The 23,390-nt window shown below is 46.5% G+C and overlaps 1 protein-coding gene across 3 annotated transcripts in view; it reads left to right on the top strand.

Annotated features, from left to right (window-relative positions):
- Positions 1-207: 207 nt before the first annotated feature.
- SRCAP (Snf2 related CREBBP activator protein) overlaps positions 208-23,390 on the top strand; it is a gene marked incomplete at its 3' end in the record, with an annotated part of 30,843 nt that continues 7,660 nt past the window's right edge. Inside the window, exons 1-25 of one of the 3 annotated variants that reach the window (XM_082669633.1) lie at positions 208-263; positions 710-783; positions 1,354-1,616; positions 2,806-3,057; positions 4,388-4,573; positions 4,811-4,951; positions 6,307-6,529; positions 6,645-6,922; positions 7,565-7,658; positions 7,797-7,886; positions 8,379-8,567; positions 8,657-8,985; positions 9,461-9,638; positions 10,533-10,669; positions 10,896-11,065; positions 11,182-11,374; positions 13,144-13,280; positions 13,369-13,555; positions 15,066-15,235; positions 15,654-15,919; positions 16,131-16,418; positions 16,941-17,105; positions 17,783-18,049; positions 18,395-19,890; positions 23,034-23,299. In XM_082669633.1, coding sequence (XP_082525759.1) covers positions 1,563-1,616; positions 2,806-3,057; positions 4,388-4,573; positions 4,811-4,951; positions 6,307-6,529; positions 6,645-6,922; positions 7,565-7,658; positions 7,797-7,886; positions 8,379-8,567; positions 8,657-8,985; positions 9,461-9,638; positions 10,533-10,669; positions 10,896-11,065; positions 11,182-11,374; positions 13,144-13,280; positions 13,369-13,555; positions 15,066-15,235; positions 15,654-15,919; positions 16,131-16,418; positions 16,941-17,105; positions 17,783-18,049; positions 18,395-19,890; positions 23,034-23,299 — 5,756 coding nt within the window. In that variant the 5' untranslated portion in view covers positions 208-263; positions 710-783; positions 1,354-1,562. Of the gene's footprint in view, positions 264-709; positions 784-1,353; positions 1,617-2,805; positions 3,058-4,387; positions 4,574-4,810; positions 4,952-6,306; positions 6,530-6,644; positions 6,923-7,564; positions 7,659-7,796; positions 7,887-8,378; positions 8,568-8,656; positions 8,986-9,460; positions 9,639-10,532; positions 10,670-10,895; positions 11,066-11,181; positions 11,375-13,143; positions 13,281-13,368; positions 13,556-15,065; positions 15,236-15,653; positions 15,920-16,130; positions 16,419-16,940; positions 17,106-17,379; positions 17,566-17,782; positions 18,050-18,394; positions 19,891-23,033; positions 23,300-23,390 lie in introns of those variants that run through there. The other 2 variants (XM_082669634.1, XM_082669632.1) reach the window with 2 other exon arrangements.

The raw sequence follows: 23,390 nt of genomic DNA, 5'->3' as shown, positions 1-23,390 counted from the left end.
AAAGCCGGGGGTCGAGAGTTCAAGCTTCTTGAATTCTGGTTAGCTCGATTCCAGTGACTCTGTTGTGGAAGGTGGAGTGAATCGAAGGCTGCACTGTGGTTAAAGAATTTCCTTAAACACTGGAGAAACACTTCCGGGCCTTGTGTGGGTTTACCCTGCCTATTTCCGGGGTATGGTTCTTTGCTGTTCTGGCTTCCTTACCTTTGCTCCTCTAAGGTCTCCTGCTCTAGTTCTGCTGTTTGGGGAAGTGTCATATGGCGCAGGTATAGGAGTCGCAGGGCCTGCCCTGAGGAAGGGTGGATCCTCCTACGTTTAGCCCTCACTGGAAAGGAGAGCCGGCTGCCAGGCAGCCAGCACCTTTTGAGCTTCTGGATGTGACAGCTTTTTTGGCTTTGTTAATTTGTCCTCCATTCAGAAGTTGGAGCCTTTTACCCTTAAGCTTTTTAAACTTGTTTGGGGGGCTTCACTTCCCTGCTTCTCCTCCCCAGCCAGAATCTCATGTTACTAGGGAATTCTGTTTTCACAAAACGTGGTTTGTTTTCATTTTTCTGAAATGTGATTTTTTTTTTTACTACTGTAGTTCTCTTCCGCCTTTAAACTGATTTGAGTATATTTAAAAGCCTCAAAAGTTGGTGTAAAGAAGGCTTTGATGGGTGTTGGTAAATGTGGATTAGTTCCTCACTGCCGTTTTCCTCCCTTTTTGTTTCAGGCGTGATTCCCCTCAGTACGGCGGCACCGTGGAAGTACAGACTTTCACAGGGGGTGTGGTCTCAGCTCACACAGGTGAGGGCTCATATACCCTTTCATGTGCTGATGCTAATGGGAAAGATGTTTGAGATAATGATTGTGGTGCAATAACAGATCTGGGACTATGGAGAGAGAAAGATCTGATCACCCTGACTCTACCAAGGAGAGTAGCACGTTCTCTTGGTTTTGGCATCAGACTGTCTAGGTTTGTCCTCCTCCTCCTACTTCCTTACTGTGACCTTATGCAAGTCTTCTGGTCTCTTTGTATTCTGATTTCCTAATTTATAAAACAGAGGAAATATTAGAATGTAAGCTAAGTTTATGTCAGCGGTCTTTTCTGCGTAGCTCTGTTTTTGGTATGTAGAAGGAGCTAAGTAAGCATTTATCATAGCATGAAATGTATCTGGTTTATAAGGTAGATGTGAGGATTATAGAACACATCAAGTAAGTACTCAGTAAAGTATTTGACACATAGTAGATGCTCAAGAAACGTAAGCTATAATCACTGTGTTTGATTATCTTTATTTGTTAGTGTTATCCCTGTTTTTTAAGAAGATTCTTTAATCTTTCTAAATCCCATTTCTACTCTTTTTTACCCTACTTTAGGTGCTCCAGAGGCCGGTGAACCTGAGTGGAGGCTGGGACGCCCTAGTGGGCCCCGGGCCCTGGAAGGCGGGTCCCGGTGGCCGGTGGCCCAGAATGAGGCCAGCTCCCAGCATGCCCTGCAGCCGGACGCCAGCCCCTCGGCCAGCAGCAGTGGTGACAACGACCCAGTCGTTCTTCAGGCATCCAAAGAGGAGCCTGGGAGTGGGACCATGCAGAGCAGCCCCTCCCCTGCTCACCCTCAGCTCCCAATCTTGCAAACACAGGTTTGAAAGTGGGGAGGGTTCCTTCTCTGCTTCTGCTTTGTGGGCTGCTGGCTTTGAGGCAGAAGAAATGTGGCAGGTCTTAGCCGGGTTTCCATGATCCTAGCTACCTTGGTAACTGAGTTTGGAGAATCTTTGATGCTCAGGTGGGCTGTCAAGCCTGTTGGATACTCATATTCTACTTGACATTAATATAATGTTGATCTCTAAGAGCATGGAAATTCCTCGTTACCTGAAAAAAGTTGAATTAAGCCAGGTTGGAAATGGGGTTTGTGACAAAATGCTTTTAAGACTGCGTACTTTGAGAATAGCTCGGTTTCTTTTGGAACTGGAATGAGGTAAGCCTTATGGATGGTGTGTAGTATTCATTCTTTTCTCATACTGAGGGAGTGCTGGAGGTAGAAGAAAATCATGACTTTTAAAAAACTGGACAGACCTAGGTTTCCCGTACAGTAGGCTTTTGATGGTTATGGGTTTGATATTATTTTCCTGAGCAGCTGGGAAATTATGCGACATAATGTTTTTCTTCATTTAGTTGAGGTAGGAATTTGAGTGGCCCACTATGAGGCTTGTGTGCCAGAGTGAATTTCATGGGTTCCCTCACTATGCACATTTAAGTAGGACTTTGTTCTATACTCATTATTGCTTATGCGGTACCTTGTAATAGGTGGATATTTGAGAACAGTGACTAATCCTCCCTTTCCCCATCTACCTCTCCAGTAAAGGAAACTACCGAGGCTGGTGATGAACATAAAGAGGTTTAGGTGATCTTGGATTTTTTGATGCTTTTTGAATTTGGTGGTAGCTCAGATTTATTCGCATGGGTGAATCTGTCATACTTGCTGTGAAAAGGAGGGAAAAACAGGGAGTTGTTTATGTGAGTGAAATCATTGAGGTTCTGAAAAGATCATTAAAATTTGAGGTCATGTGCTATAGTAGTAGTCTTGAATTTGGGAATCATGTAAATGTCAGGCTCTAATTCCTCTTGCATGCCAAGTGTTTACTGGAAACTTGGCTTTGCCGTCTTGAGTACCTTATTAAAACTTTATCCCAGATGTTGTGTTTATAAAAATGAGGTTGATACCTTACTCCAGAGCTTTTTCTTGTGGAGATAGAATGAAGGAATGTATTTAAAACCCATGGTAGAGTGCTGCTAAGCATTCATCTTATCTGTCATTTCTCCCTTTTCTAGATGGTGTCGGACGGCATGACAGGCAGCAATCCTGTGTCCCCTGCCTCATCCAGTTCCCCAGCCTCTAGTGGGGCAGGTGGCATCTCCCCCCAGCATATAGCTCAAGATTCCTCTTTGGATGGACCTCCAGGGCCCCCAGATGGTGCCACAGTGCCCCTGGAGGGGCTCAGCTTACCCCAGGCTGCTGACCTGGCTAACAAGGGCCCAAAGTGGGAGAAGAGCCATGCTGAGATTGCAGAGCAGGCCAAGCATGTATGTATTGGGAAGGCCCATGAGGCTTCTTGGGAGTCTTCCTCCCTGAACTCCTATGTCCCATGGGTATTTTACATTTCTTTCCTTATCTTTGATTTACAGTACAGTCTCTGCTTTGATCTTGAACAAGTTTCTTGAACTCTGAGCCTCATTTTCTTTTTTTAAAATAGGGATGGTGTGGTAGTGAATAGGCTGATAAAAGGTTTAAGTTAAACGAGAAAATAGACACAAAAGTGCTTTGTAAGCTATGAGCCTCCTAAGATTTATTGGTTTCTACTTCACGTTTTTCTCCTGTAGTCTCTGTTAAACTTACCAGAGGTAAATGTTGTCTCTGGGCCAGCAACATCAGCATTACCTGGGAACTTATTAGAAATGCAAATTCTTCGTACCCTTCTTCTACCTACCCATTTAAAACTCTAGGCGTGGGGTCCAGCACTGTCTTAAAAAGCACTACAGATGATTCTGATGCATGCTCAAACTTGAGAGCCATTGGTCTAATATCCATGTCTTTCTTGGTGTTTCCTTGGTGACCATCAGGCCATTTAGTTCCTTGTCTCATCTGTGGCTGTTAGTTCCTTTGGTTTAGTTTTTGTCAGGAGAGGACAAAAATAATGAGGGCAGTTGTCCTGAGTTTATAAGTCACCTCTGTTAAATAAAAATTTCAAGTTTTTTCATTTTTCTTTTTATGATATAACGAATGTAGAAACATTGTTATCTTTTTGTAATACTAACCACTGTTAATCTTTTTGTGTATAACTGTTCAGTATTTTCCACAAAAAAGTACATTTTTTTAAAAAAGTACATTTTTATAAAAATAATATTTTTTAAAAACTAACTGGATTATGTAAATTGGATTTTATAGCATATTTTTAAGTACGAACATATACTCTTGTGTAAGTAGAATTCTGCGGCAGTGAAGGTCCCTTCAGTGTATCTAGAGTCAGTAAGGAAGCATGCTTTCCTTGTTCTCTGGGAAGCTTCGCTTGGATATGTTTTCCTAAGTTGTGCCTATATTCATAAGGTATGGAGTGTGAAAAAATGGAAAAAGCATGAAATCTGGTGTGTGGAGTCAGACGTATTTTTAATTCCCAGTACTTACCAGCTCCTATCTTTGTAATCTCAAGTAAATCACTCAATCTCCCTGATCTTCTTTTTGCTCACCTGAAGAGCGTATAATATCAACTCATAGGATTGGTATGTGGACTCAAGACAAGCATATAACACTCAGTCCAGTCAGTGCCTGTACGTAGTCAGAGGTCAGGGATTCAGCCGTGGTCATGAGGTGAAGTATATGTCAAGTAACTTGATTGACCTAGCTCTTCCTCATTAGGAGGCTGAGATTGAGACTCGGATTGCTGAGCTGCGGAAGGAGGGTTTCTGGTCACTGAAGAGACTGCCTAAAGTGCCCGAGCCTCCCCGCCCCAAGGGCCACTGGGACTATCTGTGTGAGGAGATGCAGTGGCTCTCTGCCGACTTTGCTCAGGAGCGCCGTTGGAAACGGGGTGTGGCCCGTAAGGTATGTCCTCAACTGGACCTACTACTTTCCATTTTGTTTTCAGGTTTGCTTTTTCTTGATGGGTAGGTTGGTTGGAAGGGAACCAAACATAATGGTGTACAGTGCTTGTAAATGCTTCTAGTCTCGAGAGGCAAGCTCTGACTTCCCAGGTTTCTTGGCTTTGACTTTTCTCTTTACCCTTGACTTGGGGATGGGCCAAGCGTCTGGCCTTGGAGTGTTTTCACCTCATCCCCACAGGTGGTGCGAATGGTGATCCGGCACCACGAGGAGCAGCGGCAGAAAGAGGAACGGGCCCGGAGGGAGGAGCAGGCCAAGCTGCGCCGAATCGCCTCCACCATGGCCAAGGATGTTAGGCAGTTTTGGAGCAATGTGGAGAAGGTAGGCAGCAGAGATTGGGAAAAGGAAATGCCTTGGGGTTGACTGGTGGGTAGCATGGTAGCAGGAATGATCAAAAGTTCTCCTGGGGAGAGTGGATAATTATTTCATGCAACTCTGATGACGTTTCTGTTGTGTGCTGGACCTTTCAAGCATTGAGTTCTACGAGGAAGAGAGAAGTACAATGGAAAAATATGGGTCCTGCATTTGGGGATTGCTAATAGGACTTCTTGACTCCCCTTGGCCATCTGTCCTTTGCAGCCCGTTCAGCGTGCTTTTTTCAAGTGTGTGCCATTTACCTGCTTAAATACCATCAAAGTTCTCGTTAACTGAATTGTTCTCATTTATTAAGTTGTAATTGTTTCTTTTTTTTAAATGTCATTTTGTTTATTTTCTTTTATCTTTTTGGGCTGTGTCAGGGTCTTCGTTGTGGTGCACAGGCTTCTCTCTAGTTGCGGTGTGTGAGCTTCTCTCTAGTTGTGATGTGTGGGTTTTCTCTCTCTAGTTGTGGCGCCCGGGCTCCAGGGCACATGGGCTCTGTAGTTTGCAGCACGTGGGCTCTGTCATTGAGGCGTGCGAGCTCAGTAGTCATGGTGCGTGGACTTAGTTGAACCACGGCATGTGGGATCTTAGTTCCCCAACCAGGGATCGAACCCATGTCCCCTGCATTGTAAGGGGGATTCTTTACCACTGGACCACCAGGGAAGTTCCTGTAATTATTTCTTAAGTATTACCTGGCTTCTGTCTATATTTTCATTCTTGTATTCTGCCAGTTCCTTTTCTTTTCTTTTCTTTCTTTTTTTTTTTTGCGGTACACGGGCCTCTCACTGTTCTGGCCTCTCCCGTTGCGGAGCACAGTCTCCGGATGCGCAGGCTCAGTGGCCATGGCTCACGGGTCCAGCCGCTCCGCAGCATGAGGGATCTTCCCGGACCGGGACACGAACCCGTGTCCCCTGCATCGGCAGGCGGACTCTCAACCACTGCGCCACCAGGGAAGCCCCCTTTTCTTCTTTCCACTTCAAACATTCTCTTGTATGTCCGTGGCCATTTACACATGCTTTTTCTGCTGCAGGGGATGCCTTTTTCCTCATCTTCACTTAGGGAACACCTACTTAATCTTTAAGATTCAGCTCCAGATACATTTGTAAGTCTTTCCCCACTGCCAGAGACTAAGCTGGCTCTTCTCTATCCTGTGCTTCCTTTCTGCTTTCCTCAGAAGCACCCTTAAGGTCATTTAGCTCTTCCCTCCTGAAAAGCCAGCCCAGGGCCTAGCATAGTGGAGGCTTCCCTAAATGTTGAGTAAGAATACATGAGTAAAAGATTATCTCGGTGATCCCTCCATTTCATGCTTGTGTCAGGTGGTGCAATTCAAACAACAGTCCCGGCTTGAGGAAAAGCGGAAAAAAGCCCTGGACCTGCACCTGGACTTCATCGTGGGGCAAACTGAAAAGTACTCAGACCTTCTGTCTCAGAGCCTCAACCAGCCACTAACCTCCAGCAAAGCTGGTTCCTCCCCTTGCCTTGGCTCTTCCTCAGCTGCCTCTAGTCCTCCACCCCCAGTTTCCCGGATGGATGATGAAGGTGTGTGTCCTCTTTAGCTCTGTTACTCTTCCTCATGTACCCTTTCCAGAGCTGAAAACCCACCCTGTGGCTTGCAGGGCCCCGTGGACTTTGTGACCTTGTTCTCCTGCTATAGATGGGGACTTCCAACCCCAAGAGGAGGAGGAAGAGGATGATGAGGAGACGATTGAGGTTGAAGAACAACAGGAAGGCAATGATGCAGAGACCCAGAGGCGTGAGATTGAGCTACTTCGACGTGAGGGAGAACTGCCACTGGAAGAGCTGCTCCGTTCCCTCCCCCCTCAGCTGCTAGGAGGGCCTTCCAGCCCCTCAAGAACCCCCTCATCTCATGATAGTGACACCCGAGATGGGCCTGAAGAAGGTGGTGAAGAAGAGTCCTCTCAGGTGTTGAAGGTATGGGCAGAAGGGGATAGAAGGTGGGTTCAGAGTGGGAGCAGAGGGAGAACCTTAAGGACTGAGTTCTTCCAGTCTATGAGGTTGGTTGTGGTTTTTAGGAGTTCTCCGTGGTGTGAGCATTTGGGCTCTCATTTGAGGTTGGATAGGAAAGAACCTGGGTTTGGGGCAAGTTACAGTGTGAGATGGCCAGGTTTCTGATGTGTGGAAGAGTGTACTGTACTCTTAGAATTGCTGTGTGAGCTTGAAAAAAAACTTACTTTGGTCCTTGTCGTTTCTGTGAAATGGCCCTAATACTCACTTGCTGGTTTGTAGGTTCGGAGCTGAGATGGTAACCTTGAAGTCTCTTCTGGACCTAAGCTTTTTGTTTTTCCATGTGTCCGAGTGCATGGGGTTGGTGTTGGGGGCCTGTGTTTCTCTTCTGGCACTTTCACAGGTCCTCCCCCGGGCAGTGGGGCCAGGATTTGGTAGCTGGTACTGAAATTGAAAACCCTTGATTGTATCCTTGCCCTGGGACGGTGTCAGTGGCAACTGTCACTCAGTGGGACAGAGAGACTATTCTGTGACATCTTACTCAACGTTGTGTCTTTCTCTTGCTGCTCTAACCATAGGCCTTCTCCTTTTTCATCCTCTGCCAAACAGGTAAAGCCCCCACCCTCCTCTGTCACACAGCGCAACAAACAGCCTTGGCATCCAGATGAGGATGATGAAGAGTTTGCTGCCAATGAAGATGAAGGTCAGGCCTGTTCTCAGTCCTGTTGCCTCTTACCCCTTAAATTGTCTGGACCTAATATTTCAGACTTTCTCACCTCTTCCACTTGGACTGTGTTCTGAGCCTCTGACCCCGTTGATCTTGGTTCATTCTCTTTCCTAGCGGAGGATGAAGAGGATACCATAGCAGCTGAGGAGCAGTTGGAAGGGGAGGTGGATCATGCCATGGAGCTGAGCGAGTTGGCTCGAGAAGGTGACACCAGACATTTTACTGAGTACCCACTTGGTGTCTCTGTGCAGAATGCCAGAGATAAAGAAATGAATAAGACACTCTTATCCCTTCTGGAGATACTCTAGATCTAATGACAGAGACAGATTTATAGATGGTTATAAGTAGAAAATTATGATTGGTTATGATGGAAGTTTGAACAAAGTGATGTGAGAGCTGAGTGGAGGGAAGAACTATTGGAAGAGGATAGTGGCCATGTTTGATCTGAACCTTAAAGGGGAGGTTCCTCAGATTGATGCCGTCCTTCCCAGTGGAAGGCAGGACCATCCACAGTTCTAGCCCACGTTACGGGGCTTGGCTGAAAATAGCTGCTGCTGAAAGTAAACTCTTTTGCCTCCCTTCAGACATGGGCCTAGCAGTGTCTGTAGAAGCTGAGGTAAAATGAACTGGCACCACTCAGACCTCCCCTTCTTCCCCGTGAAGCATGTGAAGGCTTATCCTTCACTTCTCTTCCAGGTGAGCTGTCTGTGGAGGAGCTACTGCAGCAGTACGCAGGAGCCTATGCCTCTGATGCCTCTGCCCCAGGTTCTGGGAGTAGTGAAGAGGAAGATGAAGATGAAGTTGAGGCTAACAGCTCTGACTGTGAACCAGAGGGGGCCACAGAAGCTGAAGAGGCTACTCAAGAGGATAGTAGCAGTCAGTCAGGTGAATGTGTGGTCATGAGGCAAGAGCTGGGGAGGGCAAGACTGGAGGAGTAGGTATGGTGAACACTAAGCCTTGATCTTGTGCTTTAGACTCTGCTGAGGAACAGAGTGAGGATGAGGAAGATGAGCACTCAGAAGAGGAAGAAACAAGCGGGAGTTCGGAATCGGAGGAATCTGAGTCTGAGGAATCTGAGGAGTCCCAGTCACAGAGCCAAGCAGATGAGGAAGAGGAGGAAGATGATGACTTTGGGGTGGAGTACTTGCTTGCCAGGGACGAAGAGCAGAGTGAGGCAGATGGAGGCAGTGGACCTCCCACCCCAGGGCCCACCACCACTCTAGGCCCTAAGAAAGAAATTACTGACATCGCTGCAGCAGCTGAAAGTCTCCAGCCCAAGGGTTATACCTTGGCCACTACCCAGGTATTTCCAGGCCCAAGCTTCTGCTTTCTCATATCTTTTTTTTTTTTTAATTAATTTATTTATTTATTTTTGGCTGCCTAGGGTCTTCGTTGCTGCGTGTGGGCTTTCTCTTGTTGCGGCGAGTGGGGGCTACTCTTCGTTGCGGTGTGCGGGCTTCTCATTGCGGTGGCTTCTCTCATTGTGGAGCATGGGCTCTAGGCATGCGGGCTTCAGTGGTTGTGGCACTTGGGCTCGGTAGTTGTGGCTGGCGGGCTCTAGAGAGCAGGCTCAGTAGTTGTGGCACACTGGCTTCGTTGCTCCATGGCATGTGGGATCTTCCCGGACCAGGGCTCGAACCCGTGTCCCCTGCATTGGCAGGTGGATTCTTAACCACTGCGCCACCAGGGAAGCCCCTGCTTTCTCATATCTTGAGTCTCCTGTTTCTCAGTGACAGATTCCTCAATTCCATTGTGTTACCTCTCCTCCTACCTACTAGGTGAAGACACCCATCCCCCTGCTCCTACGGGGCCAGCTCCGGGAGTACCAACACATTGGGCTGGACTGGCTGGTTACTATGTATGAGAAGAAGCTTAATGGCATTCTTGCTGATGAGATGGGGCTAGGCAAGACGATCCAGACCATTTCCCTGCTTGCCCACTTGGCCTGTGAGAAAGGTAACTAGGCCGGGCCCTTCTTCTTGGGTCTCCCTTGGCCAATTTCCTGGGAAGCTTATTTAATGACTTCAGCTATAGCACGGTGAAACAGTCTCTTGCTGATAAGTAGCTTCATTGACTCTGGTCAATAACTGTATAGAGAGGTCATTGTAGGCACTAGGATTCCCCAACCCCCCCCCCCAAATTTTGACTTAGTTGATTTACAATTTTCGGTTAGTTTCAGGGGGTACAGCAAAGTGATTTGGTTATACGTATGTATGTATATGTTCTTTTTCAGATTCTTTTTCTTTTAGGTTATTGTAAGATATTGAATGTAATTTATTGTGCTATGTAGTAAATTCTTTTCATCTATTTTACATGTAGTAGTGTGTATCTGTCATTCCCATACGCCTAATTTATCCCTTCTCCCCTTTCCCTTTGGGTAACCATAATTTTGTTTTCTGTGTCTATACGTCTGTTTCTGTTTTGTAAATAAGTTCATTTGTATTATGGTGCTAGGATTCTTGGGAAGGGCCATTAGAACAGAATCGTCAGGGTTTTATACCTGAGTTCCAGAACCCCAAAGTTTGTATTTCCTTACCATCTCTCATCTTTTTAAAATTCCTCTGCCCCAGATCTCTCCGAATCTTACTTTATTTTTTAAAACTGAGGTATAATTAACATTTAACACTATATTTCAGATGTACAGTATAAAGATTTGGTATGTGTATACACTGCAGAATGATCATCATAGTAAGACTAATTAAGGTCCATCATCATACATAGTTACAAAACATTTTGTTTTTTCCTGTGGTGAGAACTTTTAAGATTTACTCTTAGTAATTTCACATGTGCAATACAGTATTATTAACTGCAGTCACCGTGTTGTACATCTCTCATTCTTTCGCTAAACAGGTAACTGGGGTCCCCATTTGATCATTGTCCCCACCAGCGTGATGTTGAACTGGGAGATGGAGCTGAAACGTTGGTGCCCCAGCTTTAAAATCCTTACTTACTATGGAGCCCAGAAAGAGAGGAAGCTCAAGCGGCAGGTTTGCTTCCCCATGTGTTTGCTCCCTTCCCCTATTGATGTTTCCTATACTTCTAGGCCCTTTCCTCAAATGAGTTCCTTTCCCTTCCCTTTCTGTTACCCCATTCTGCTCCTGGGACTTTTCTCCTTTCTCCCAACGTGATTTCTGTCCCTTGAAGATCTTAGGATGTCTTCTTTTTGCTCTTTCTTTTTACCCCACTTTCTGCTACTTTCTCCTGATACTGCAGGGCTGGACCAAGCCCAATGCCTTCCATGTGTGTATCACATCTTACAAGCTGGTGCTGCAGGACCACCAGGCCTTCCGCCGCAAGAACTGGCGCTATCTCATTCTGGATGAGGCTCAGAACATCAAGAACTTCAAGTCTCAGCGCTGGCAGTCATTGCTCAACTTCAACAGGTGGAGATGGAGATGTCTGAGATTCATGGGAGGGTTGACTTGGCCTGCCGGGTGGGATGCTTGCACAGTTGGGACTTTGCTGACCATCCTCCCTGTAATTCCCTGTCTCTTCGCAGCCAGAGACGCCTGCTCCTGACAGGAACACCCTTGCAGAACAGCCTCATGGAACTGTGGTCCTTGATGCACTTTTTGATGCCCCATGTCTTCCAGTCTCATCGCGAGTTCAAGGAATGGTTCTCTAATCCCCTAACTGGCATGATTGAGGGCAGCCAAGAGTACAATGAAGGTCTAGTCAAACGCCTTCACAAGGTAGGGCCTGTACCAGTTTGTCAAGGGCGTTGGGAATGGCAAGGAACTAAGGGCAATACTCAGAAAAGCCTTAGGAAGAGGGAAGTCAGTGCTAGGTTGAATTTACCCAGTTGTCAAACTGCAGTGTTCCAGTGACTTAACTCATTGCCAGATTGAGTGACCCCATCTTAGTCATCATTCTGCTTGTTTTCTTTAATGGTAGCATTTCTGTTTTTATTCTTTGAGTAGAATGGTAATGCTGATCAGTTCCTGGCTTGGGTTTCTCTTTACCTGACTTTCCACAATTACATAGTTTTGTTGTGTTCTCTTTTTCTTTTCTTCTTTTATTTTTTTATTTTTGGTCTTCTCTGGCTCCTCTTCCTTTGTCCAGTGTCCAGCTTTTAAATAACATCTCTCAGCATTCTGATCTTTACTTTTTTTTTGTCACCCAGTTTACTTATCTCATCGGCATACTGATTTATATAATTCCTTGACTCTCTAGACCACTCAACCTGTATTTAAATTTCTGATAATGTCTTTAATTGAAAGTTCCTCTTTTTGTGAAATTTTATTTATTTATTTTTGTTATCTGCCCCCAACCCCTTTGAACCCCATCTGATGGACATTTTTATACAGAAAACAATAAAAATTTCCCTCTCAGGGCTTCCCTGGTGGCGCAGTGGTTGAGAGTCCGCCTGCCGATGCAGGGGACACGGGTTCGTGCCCTGTCAGGAAGATCCCACATGCCGCGGAGCGGCTGGGCCCGTGAGCCATGGCCACTGAGCCTGCGCGTCCAGAGCCTGTGCTCCGCAGTGGGAGAGGCCACAACAGTGAGAGGCCTGCGTACCGCAAAAAAAAAAAAAAAAAAAATTTCCCTCTCAGCTTGGTGCCTTCAGCCTGACATTTTTGGAATACAAGGGGCACTTCTCTCTCTCCTTAGCCCCTGGGGCTCAGCCCTGCCTTGGCAGCTGTCGCCTACCCTGCCAGAAAGTTCCTCTTGAACTCACTCTGTTATAAGCCAAACATCTCAAGCCTTATAACCTATTATTTCTACTCCATTTTGGTCAATCACACCATCAGTTTGGTAAATCAAACTATTCAGTAGAAACCAAGATGTCTTCCTTAACTATACTTCCTCATTTTTAAAGTTTTAAAATATTTTTAATATTATTTGTTCCTATTTTATTGAGATATAATTGACATATAGCACTGTATAAGTTTAAGGTGTACAACATAATGATTTGACTTATATACATCATGAAATGATTACCACACTAGATTTAGTGAAACTATACCTCTTTATTTTCTCTTTTTTCACTTCTTCCATGTCAAGTTGATGACTGTGTCATATCAGATTTTATCTCCTGAGATCTCAGATTTGTCTTTGGTTTTCTTTGCTGCTGTCAGTGCCACAGATTTGTTCTCAGCTTCTTGGCTGGATTTACTTTCACAATCTTGTAAATTTACAGTTACTCCTTGGAACTGTAGTTTGACTCATCCCTTCTGCTTAGTTAGTTGCTCTGTCCTCAGTGCCTTCTTTATCACTTCTTGTGTTGTGGTATTATCTTTATGTTCGTCTCTTTCATTATAATAAATTCCTTGAGAGGAGGGCTTGCATCTGATTCACCTTTGTGTGATTGGTTCCCGGCATGCTGCATGGCTCCATGAGTGTTTACTGATGGGCTAAGCCAGCGCTCTGCTGGTCATCAGGCCAAGACCCAGGTAGAGGGTCTAGGCTGGGGTATAGTGCCCGCTGTTCTCCTGTCAGCCTCCTGCTTATTTGCTTTTAGGTTTTGCGGCCTTTTTTGCTGCGCCGAGTTAAGGTGGATGTTGAGAAGCAGATGCCCAAAAAATATGAGCATGTTATCCGCTGCCGGCTCTCCAAGCGCCAGCGCTGTCTCTATGATGACTTCATGGCACAGACCACGTAAGGGAGGACCGAGGGTGGGCCTGGGACCCTACAGTGGAGCGGAGGTGACTATCAAGATGTCCCATTTATTTCTCCTTTCTCCCAGAACTAAGGAGACACTAGCCACGGGCCATTTCATGAGCGTCATCAACATTTTGATGCAGCTGCGAAAAGTCTGCAATCATCCAAACCTGTTTGACCCTCGACCCGTTACCTCCCCCTTCATCACTCCAGGCATCTGTTTCAGCACCGCCTCTCTGGTGCTAAGGGCCACTGATGTCCACCCTCTCCAGGTAAGCAGTTGCCTCCAAGGTTATTGGCCCTACCCACCCCTGCACCTCTTTTCTTTATGCTGGAGTCTGACCTTTTGCATACTTACTTGCCCTGTCACCTCAGCATTATTCCAGTTTCATCGTTTTCTAACTGTGTCACTTTGGGCAAGCTAATTATTAACCTTTAACCCTAAATTTGCTTGCCCTTCAAAACTGGGGTTATAAGGCCTATTCTGCAGTATGTTTGTGAGAATTGTGTTAATATTTTTAGAATTGCCTGGCATATTAATAATGCTTAAATATTTTAACTGTTTCTAAGCATATGGTACAGTGGCACTAAGTACATTCACATAGTTGTACAGCCATCACTATCATCCATCTTCAGAAATTTTTTCATCTTTCTAAACTGAAACTCCATACCCATTAAATAATAACTCCCCATTCTCCCTCTGTTCCCAGCACCTGGCAGCCACCATTCTACTTTCTGTTTCTATAAACTTACTATTCTAGGTACTTCATGTATGTGTGATCATACAGTATTTGTCCTTTTGTGACTGGCATATTTACTTAGTAGAATGTCTTCAAGCATGTGTAAGGATTTCCTTGGTTGGGTAATATTCTATTGTACATGTTCTTGTGTATGTGTATACATGTATGTGGGTATGCACATGTATACATTTACATACATAGAGACAAATACCACGTTTATCTGTTCATCAGTGGACACTGCGGTTGTTTCCACCTTTTGGTTACTGTGAATAATGCTGCTGTGAGCATAGGTGTACAAATGTGTGTTTAAGTCCCTACTTTCAATTCTTCTGGGTATATATACACAGAAATGGAATTGCTGCATCATATGATTATTCTATTTTTAATTTTTTGAGCAACAGCTATACTGATTTCCATAGCAGCTGCACTATTTTACATTCCTACCAGCATTTTGCAAAGGTTCTGAGTTCTCCACATCATTGCCAACACCTGTTTTCTGTTTTTTTGATAACAGCTGTCTGAGTAGGTGAGGTGGTATCTCATTGTGATTTTGATTTCCCTAATGATTAGTTATGTTGAACATCTTTTCACGTGCTTATTGTATATTTTCTCTGGAGAAATGTCTGTTTGAGACCTTTGCCAATTTTTATTTTTATTTTTGGCCACGCTGTGGGGCCTGTGGGATCTTAATTCCCCGAGCAGGGCTTGAACCTGGTCCTTCAGCAGTGAAAGTGCAGAGTCCTAACCACTGGACCGCCAGGAAATTCCCGCCAGTTTTTAAATTGGATTGTTTGTTTTTTTTGTTGAGTTGTAGTAGGACTTTGTGTGTTCTGGATGTTAGCCTCTTACCAGATACATGATTTGCAAATAATTTTGGTCCTAATCTGTGGGTTGCCTTTTCACTTTATTAATAGTGTCTTTTGATGCAGTCTAATTTATCAGTTTTTTTCTTTTGTTGTCTGTGCTTTTGGTGTGATATCCAAGAAATCATTGCCAAATTGGCTCCTTTGACACTATGCTCTTGTGTTCCTTCTTATGTCAGCGGATAGACATAGGTCGATTTGATCTCATTGGCCTGGAGGGTCGTGTCTCTAGATATGAGGCCGACACATTTCTACCCCAGCACCGCCTTTCCCGCCGGGTTCTGCTAGAGGTGGCTACTGCTCCGGACCCCCCACCCCGGCCCAAGCCAGTCAAGATGAAGGTCAACAGGTACCAGGGCCGAGGAATAAGGAAGTGGGTTCCTAGAAAAAAGTGGCTGCAGCTGGCTGGGGGGAATTGGGGTGGAAAGGTAAGAGTTGGAGGCTAGGCTGGAATGTTCATATAGATGGATGAAAAATACTTGGAGGAATCGGGGGATAGAATAACCAGAAGATGGTTTTGGGAGAGGCCCTTGTGTTTGTCACTGATTTTTTTTTTCTCCCTCCTCTCTCTGCTTCGTGCTTTTTCTTTTTTCGCTTTGTGCTTTTTGGTTATCGGATTTCTTTCCCGCTTTCTCCATTGGGTCTTACCTTTCTCTCCTTTGCTTTTATAATCTGTCTGTTTTTCTGCCTCATCTTCCTTATTAATTTCTTTTCCTATTCTTCACTCTCCCTCCTTCCCTACCCATCCCCTTGTTTTTTCCTCGTAGGATGCTGCAGCCAATGCCCAAGCAAGAAGGCCGGACAGTGGTGGTGGTGAACAGTCCACGGACTCCCCTGGGCCCTGTCCCAGTCCGACCCCCTCCAGGCCCTGAGCTCTCAGCCCAGCCCACGCCTGGCCCAACCCCCCCAGTGCTGCCAGCACCACTGATGGTGTCGGCCTCGCCTTCTGGGCCCCCACTCATTCCGGCATCCCGGCCTCCTGGCCCTGTTCTTTTGCCCCCACTGCAGCCAAACGGTGGGCCTCTTCCCCAGGGTGAGTTCCAAGGGAGCCAGGATGCTGGGGGATACTTCAGGCAGATTGTTCAGATTGGGGGAGAAGTAATGAAATTAGTGTTTGAGGAGCTGGGTTGGAGACAGGGGTGTGGTGTTTGATGGGCTACAAGGGATTATGTATGGAGGTTTCTAGGACCAGGCTGAGGCTTTAGTCAAGGTATATCTGACAGGTGTTTGCTTTGTGTTTACAGTGATGCCATCCCCTCTGGGGGTCTTGAGTGGGACCTCACGGCCTCCCACGCCAACCCTATCCTTGAAGCCAGCCCCACCTGCTCCTGTTCGCCTGAGCCCTGCCCCGCCCCCAGGCTCCTCCAGCCTGTTGAAGCCCCTTACCGTGCCACCGGGCTATACCTTCCCTTCTGCTGCTGTCACCACCACCTGTACCACCACAGCCACGGCTCCCACCACGGCAGTGCCAGCTCCTACTCCTGCTCCACAGCGCCTCATCCTGTCTCCCGATATGCAAGCTCGCCTGCCCTGTAAGTTCCCAGGGCTCTGTGAGGGTGAAGGACTTGAGATGGGAGGAAAGCCTACATGCCATGGAGCTGGAGAGGAAAAGCTCAGGACCATGAGTGTATCATGGTGGCTAACATATATTAGGTATTTTGCCAGGCATTGGTAATTCATAATCTAGTAAGAGCCCTCAAGTAGTTCACAGTCTCTAGTTGGGGAGATGATCCATAGATGAATAAATAGTGGTAAGCCTAGCAGTAGAAAATTATTTGGGGTAAAAGGGCAGTGTAGAGGAGGCAGGTGGTGATTAGCTCAGTATGGTGGAAAGCTGTTAGAGGATGTAAAGGAGATTGCAAAGCAAACAGGTGGGATTGGAAGGAGTAGCATGTCAAAAGCTCAAAGGCTGTAGGTGGAGGCTAAGCTTATGGGAACATGGTAAGTTGAGGGGGAGGGTTGGAGAAACTGGAGACTTGTGCCTCATGAAGGTCTGTGAAGTGAGTTTGAGCAGAGTGAGCCCCATGTACATTAAGCCTCTTCTTTATTCATAGCAGGTGAAGTGGTCAGCATCGGGCAGTTAGCCTCACTGGCACAGCGGCCAGTGGCTAGTACAGGGGGAAGCAAACCTCTCACCTTCCAAATCCAGGGCAACAAGCTGACTTTGACTGGTGCGCAGGTGCGCCAGCTTGCTGTGGGGCAGCCCCGCCCGCTGCAAAGTAGGTAAAACCCACCCCCTGTCCTGCCTTTTTCCTCCTCCTCTTTGTCCCTTTGTTTTTGTGGCTCTTTTCAGATGTCAGCCTTTATGTTTCTTTCCTTACCTTTTGGTGGGTGGGGCCAAGGGGAATGGTTGGAGGGGGTCTTTTGATCAAGATAGGTATGAGTTTATTCTGGAGAAGTTATTCCCTCTTCGTTCTTTCTCTCTTCTCTTGCCTCTGCCCTCCTCCGGCTGATAGCTGCTTCTTTCTTTCTTTCTCTCTTCCCTTAACCCAGGGAATGTGGTGCACCTGGTGTCAGCAGGGGGGCAGCACCACCTCATCAGCCAGCCTGCCCATGTGGCCCTCATCCAGGCCGTGGCCCCGACCCCTGGCCCTACCCCTGTCTCTGTGCTGCCTTCTTCGACCCCCAGCACCACCCCTGCCCCCACTGGCCTCAGCCTTCCGCTTGCTGCTAACCAGGGTGAGGCTTCTGGCCTTCCTACTTACTTAGCCCTGCTGGCCTTGGTCCTTCCAGGCATGCCCTGGGCTACTGTCTGTCTAGCCTTCCCTCAGTGTTGTTTTCCTTTGCCAGTATCTCTGATATCTGTCTGCTACCCTCTCCTGCCCTTGGACTTCTTCCATCCTTTGGGTCTCTTGTTTCTTTTCTACCTTCCCCTCAATCTAGCTTCCTCTTGCAGTGCCACCAACCATGGTGAATAATACAGGCGTGGTGAAGATTGTAGTGAGACAGGCCCCTCGGGATGGACTGACTCCTGTTCCTCCGTTGGCCCCAGCACCCCGGCCTCCGAGCTCTGGGCTTCCAGCTGTGTTGACTCCACGCCCCACATTAACCCCTGGCCGGCTACCCACACCTGCTCTGGGTACTGCCCGGGCTCCCATACCCACATCCACTCTGGTGAGGCCACTTCTCAAGCTGGTCCACAGTCCTACGCCTGAAGTCAGTGGTGAGTTCAGGTGGCTGAGGCCACAAATTTTTGTCAGGAATGGAGATAGGGTGGCCCAGAGGGTTTCTAAGTCACAATAGATCCTTTCGTTATCAGTATACTGATTTGCATTAGCCCCCAAAATGGTCTGCTGAGCCCTTGCCTAATTCCAAGGTACATAAGTTGGAACTTTGGAGGGAAAGGAAATGTTGAATTGTTAGATTCCTTGAATCTTTGATCTCATGGTGTGGGAGTGAAGGTCTTCTGGGAAACAGGTGAAGCTTGGGGGTAAGGGAAGGGGTGGGACAGGGTAATAGAAGGAGCAAGAAAAGAATTTGGGGGCTAACTTATCCTCTGTCTCCACAGCTTCAGCACCCGGAGCTGCTCCCTTGACCATCTCTTCTCCTCTCCCCGTGCCATCCTCACTACCTGGGCCAGCCTCTTCTCCAATGCCAGTTCCCAACTCCTCTCCCCTTGCTAGTCCTGTGTCTTCTACAGTCCCAGTTCCAGTATCATCTTCACTCCCCATCTCTGTCTGCACAACGCTTCCGTCCCCAGCCTCAGCTCCACTCACCATCCCCATCTCAGCCCCCTTGCCTGTTTCGGCTTCAGGCCCAGCTCTGTTGACTAATGTGACTCCAACACTGGCAGCGGCTCCTGGACCTCCCTCTTTGGCACCAGTTGGGACTTCTCCATCAGCGTCAGCCTTGACTCTAGGTTTGGCCACAACTCCATCCCTGTCCCCATCTCAGGCACCTGGTCACCCTCTGTTGTTGGCTCCAGCCTCTTCACATGTTCCAGGGTTGAACTCAGCCGTGGCCCCAGCATGTTCACCTGTCCTGGTGCCAGCTTCTGCTCTGGCCAGTCCTTTTCCGGCAGCATCAAATCAAGCTCCAGCTCAGGCTTCCCTTTTGGCTCCAGCACCTACTGCATCTCAGGCTCTAGCCACCTCTCTGGCTCCCATGGTGGCTCCACAGACAGCAATCCTGGCTCCTTCTCCAGCTCCTTCTCTGGCTCCTCTTCCAGTCCTGGCTCCATCACTAGGTCCTACTCCTGTACTGGCTCCATCGCAGACTTCGGTTCCACTTCTGGCTTCATCATCTACTCCAGGAACTCCTTTAGCCTCAGCTTCCTCACTGGTGCCAGCCCCAGCTCCTGTGTTGGTTCCATCATCAGCTCAAACTATGGTACCAGCCCCGGTTCCGTCACCTCTCCCGAGTCCGGCTTCTACGCAGACACTGGCTTTACCCCCAGCTTTAGCATCCACTCTTGGCGGATCGTCTCCATCTCAGACACTCTCTTTGGGAACTGGGAACCCCCAAGGTTCTTTTCCAGCTCAGACATTGTCATTGACTCCAGCAGCATCCCTAGTACCAGCTCCAGCCCAGACACTGTCTTTGGCACCGGGACCACCACTGTGTCCATCTCAGACGCTGTCTTTGGCTCCAGCACCCCCTCTGGCTCCAGTTTCTCCAATGGGCCCGGCCCCAGCTCACACACTGACTTTGGCTACGGTGTCGTCATCTGCTTCACTCCTGGCCCCAGCTTCAGTGCAAACACTGACCTTGAGCCCTGCCCCAGTGCCGGTGCCCACCTTGGGCCCAGCGGCAGCTCAGACTCTGGCACTGGCCCCAGCCTCAACACAGGCCCCAGCTTCCCAGGCATCTTCCCTCGTGGTTTCGGCAACCGGTGCCGCTCCCTTGCCTGTCACCATGGTATCCCGGCTGCCTGTTTCCAAGGATGAGCCTGAGACACTGACATTACGCTCTGGTCCCCCCAGCCCTCCCTCCACTGCTACCTCGTTCAGTGGTCCCCGACCTCGACGCCAGCCCCCACCACCACCTCGTTCCCCTTTCTATCTGGTAAGTTTTACTGCCTCAAAGGAGAGGGAACAGGAAATTGAATTTCTTTGGAGTGTTGCTACAGAGTGGATGGAACAAAATAATGTCACCTTTATCTTGGTAAATTACGAAGCCTAGTTTTGTGGACCTAATACTTGAATGTCACTGGACAAAGCCCTTCCCTGGGCCTTTACTCTTATTTGTAAAATGGGAAGAATAATCCATGTCCTACTTTTCACAGAGGAAGTAATTGAGGACATAATGTGCTTTTAAAACTATTAATCACTGATGTGTTCAAGGCTTTCTTGTTACATTTGGTCTCTTTGGTTCTTGCTTACTCTTTTGAGTTAGTGTTGGCATCTAATTGCCCCATTTTACAGATGAAACTAGCCTACTAAATGATGTTTTAAAATTTATACAACTTGTGAGAACACAGATGTGCTGGCTCCATTGCTTTCTCTTCTTCCCCACAAGAGGCAGTCCTCAGAGACAGGAGGATTTTTCTCAGTTGCTAAAACTGTCACCATTAAGTATTTGAACTTCTAGGGGAGAAAGGACACCACGGAATACAGTTCCCTAAAGATCATGAGCGTTTGACTTTGACGGTCATTTGCTGTAGTTTTTTACCTCCATGGTGATTAAGTGGGAAATAAAAAGAACTCTGTCCCTTCATGAGCTTTCTGGTAGCCATTTTTTTCTATCATATATATAGTTGTATATATATTTGGTTAAATAAAAGTTGCAACTCAGAGTAAGTAACCCAGGACCCAATAATGAGAAAGATCTAGTGAGTCCTTCCAGGCCCTTTTGTCTTTTTCTCACTCTGATAATAGAGCTGCTTATTCTCGGCCCCAGTCCCCCACCCTCCCATCTTTGCCACTTGCTTCCACCTTTGGTCTTTCTCTAATGCTGCCAGGTTGGTCTGGCTTTTTGGAAGTAGAGAGAGGAGAGCCTAGATCCTAGCCCAAGGGTGCAACCCCATGGTCTGTGTTAAATTTTCATTGCTCTGCAAGTAGGTAGCAGCTTCTTGATACTTTTTCTTTAAACAGTTTGAGATATAAATCACATACCATACAGTTCACCTATTTAAACCATACAGTTCATTGGCTTTTAGTATATTCACAGAGTTATGCAACCATGACAACAATCAACTTTAGAACATTTTCATTGCCCTAAAAAAAAAGAAACCCCACACCCTTAACCATCATCCCTGACCTTTCCATCCCTCCTAGCTCTAAGTAACTTGTATCTGTAGATTTACTTATGGAGTCATATACGGTTTTTTGTGACTGGCTTCTTTTACTTAATATTTTTGAGGTTCATCCATGTTATGCTATAACTGACATATATATATGTATATATATCAGTACTTCATTTTTTAAAAATTGTTGAATAATATGCCATTGTATGAATATACCACATTTTATATATCTATTCATCAGTTGATTGGGGGACATTTGGTTTGTTTCTTCTTTTTGGCTGTTATGAATAATGCTGCTGTGAACATTCATGTATAAGATTTTGTATCTTTTCATATATGTTCGGTTATATTGGATGTAAATTTAGGAGTGGAATTAACTGGGTTATGGTAACTATGTTTGTTTGAGGAACTGACAAACTGTTTTCCAAAGTGGCTGTACCATTTTACATTCCCACCAGCGCTTGTGAGGGTTCCAGGTTGTCTACATCTTTGCCAAAAACTTGTTATTATTTGTCTTTTTTGATTATAGCCATCCTAGTGGGTTTGAAGTGGTATCCTGTGGTTTTTAAATATTTATTTATTTGGTTGCGCCGGGCCTTAGTTGCAGCAGGGGGCTCCTTAGTTGCAGCTCCAGGGCACTGCAGTTGCAGCTCGCCAGCTCCTTAGTTGTGGCATGCGAACGCTTAGTTGAGGTATGCATGTGGGATCTAGTTCCCTGACCAGGGATCGAACCCGGGCCTCCTGTATTGGGAGCACAGAGTAGAGTCTTATCCACTGCACCACCAGGGAAGTCCCTTTTGTGGTTTTGATTTGCATTTTTCTGATGGCTAATGATGTTGAGCATCTTTTCAGTGGTTGTTAGCCATTTGTATATCTTCTTTGAAGAAATGTCTATTCAGATCCTTTCCCTTTTTTAATTGGGTTATTTTATTCTTTTCCTTTTTGTTATTGAGTTGTAAGAGTTCTTTATTCTTGATACAAGTCCTTTTTCAGGTAGATGATTTGCAAATATTGTCTCCTTTGCTGCTACTTAATGAGAGCTGGCCTTAATGATTTTTCCCTCTGCTAGGATGCTTTCCTTCCTCACTTATTAGACCACCAGGAGCCAAGAGATCAAGCTTAAGGTAGCAGTCAGGAAGGGAGATTTGGGACACTGCTTTTTTTCAGGACCATCTTGTAGGGTCCAGTCTCCTTCATTATTTGTTCATTCTAATAACATATTTATTGAAAGCCTACTTTGTGCCAGATACTGAGTTGGATACTGGATGATTACAGTGAGGGGCTTACAGTTTAGTGGGTAGAAGATGTTAATCAAAGAATCCTATACATGTAAAACTACAAGTGTGATAAGTGCTACAAAAGAGTTAGGTGGTTTTATGGCCTGTGAAACTGGAAGCACAAAGATGGGAAAGGATTGGGTCAAAGTCATACAGGTATCCTGTCAGCCAGGGCACTCCCCTTTTCTCTCTCGGGGTTACCTAGATGTCTGGTTAGCTGTTCCCATCCCACCCCGTTCCAGTCTGACCTTGGACAAAAACCTGCCATGGATTTGATTAGCCTCTCTGTATCCTGGTCAGTGATTTGAGGAGGGATTTTAATAATTGTTTTGGATCTACTGCAAGAAGATAAATTAACTTGGATATTCTGGATTTAAGTGTTACATGGGAAAACTCACGCAAATCATCCATTCTATAAGTTTGTCAAACATACGGATCTTAATTTTGAATATTCAGGCACCTGCTTTGGTAGCATACAGGGAAGATCAGTTTTCTTTTGTGGAGAAGTTATTTCATTTAACATTGGGAAAAGAATAACTCCCATTATTGACAATTTGGAAGAACCAAAATAGTGTATTGTTGAATCTTATGGTTTCCACAGATTATGTTTAATTCTGGGAGGAACTGCCAGATTTTCTATAAGGACGCTGATCACTTTTTCTGTGTTTTTCTCCTCTTATCCTCAGGACTCTCTGGAGGAAAAGCGGAAGCAGCAGCGGTCTGAACGCCTGGAACGGATTTTCCAACTTAGTGAGGCTCATGGGGCCCTGGCACCCGTGTATGGGACTGAAGTCTTGGATTTCTGTACCCTGCCCCAACCTGTTGCCAGCCCCATCGGCCCTCGTTCTCCTGGCCCCAGCCACCCCACCTTTTGGACTTATACCGAGGCTGCCCGCCAGGCTGTACTGTTTCCCCAGCAACGACTAGACCAGCTGTCAGAAATCATTGAGAGGTTGGCAGGGCTAAGTGCTAATGGGAAGTGGGTCTTGGGGCCTCTGAGTGGATATAGTGGTTAGGGCTGGTAAAGGTGCTAACTTCTGGGG

This window comes from Grampus griseus, assembly GCF_964374135.1.
Source record: "Grampus griseus genome assembly, chromosome: 14".
Taxonomy (NCBI): domain Eukaryota; kingdom Metazoa; phylum Chordata; class Mammalia; order Artiodactyla; family Delphinidae; genus Grampus; species Grampus griseus.
The sequence above is the reverse complement of the archived record's forward strand: the minus strand, read 5'-3'. Positions and strand labels throughout refer to the sequence as shown.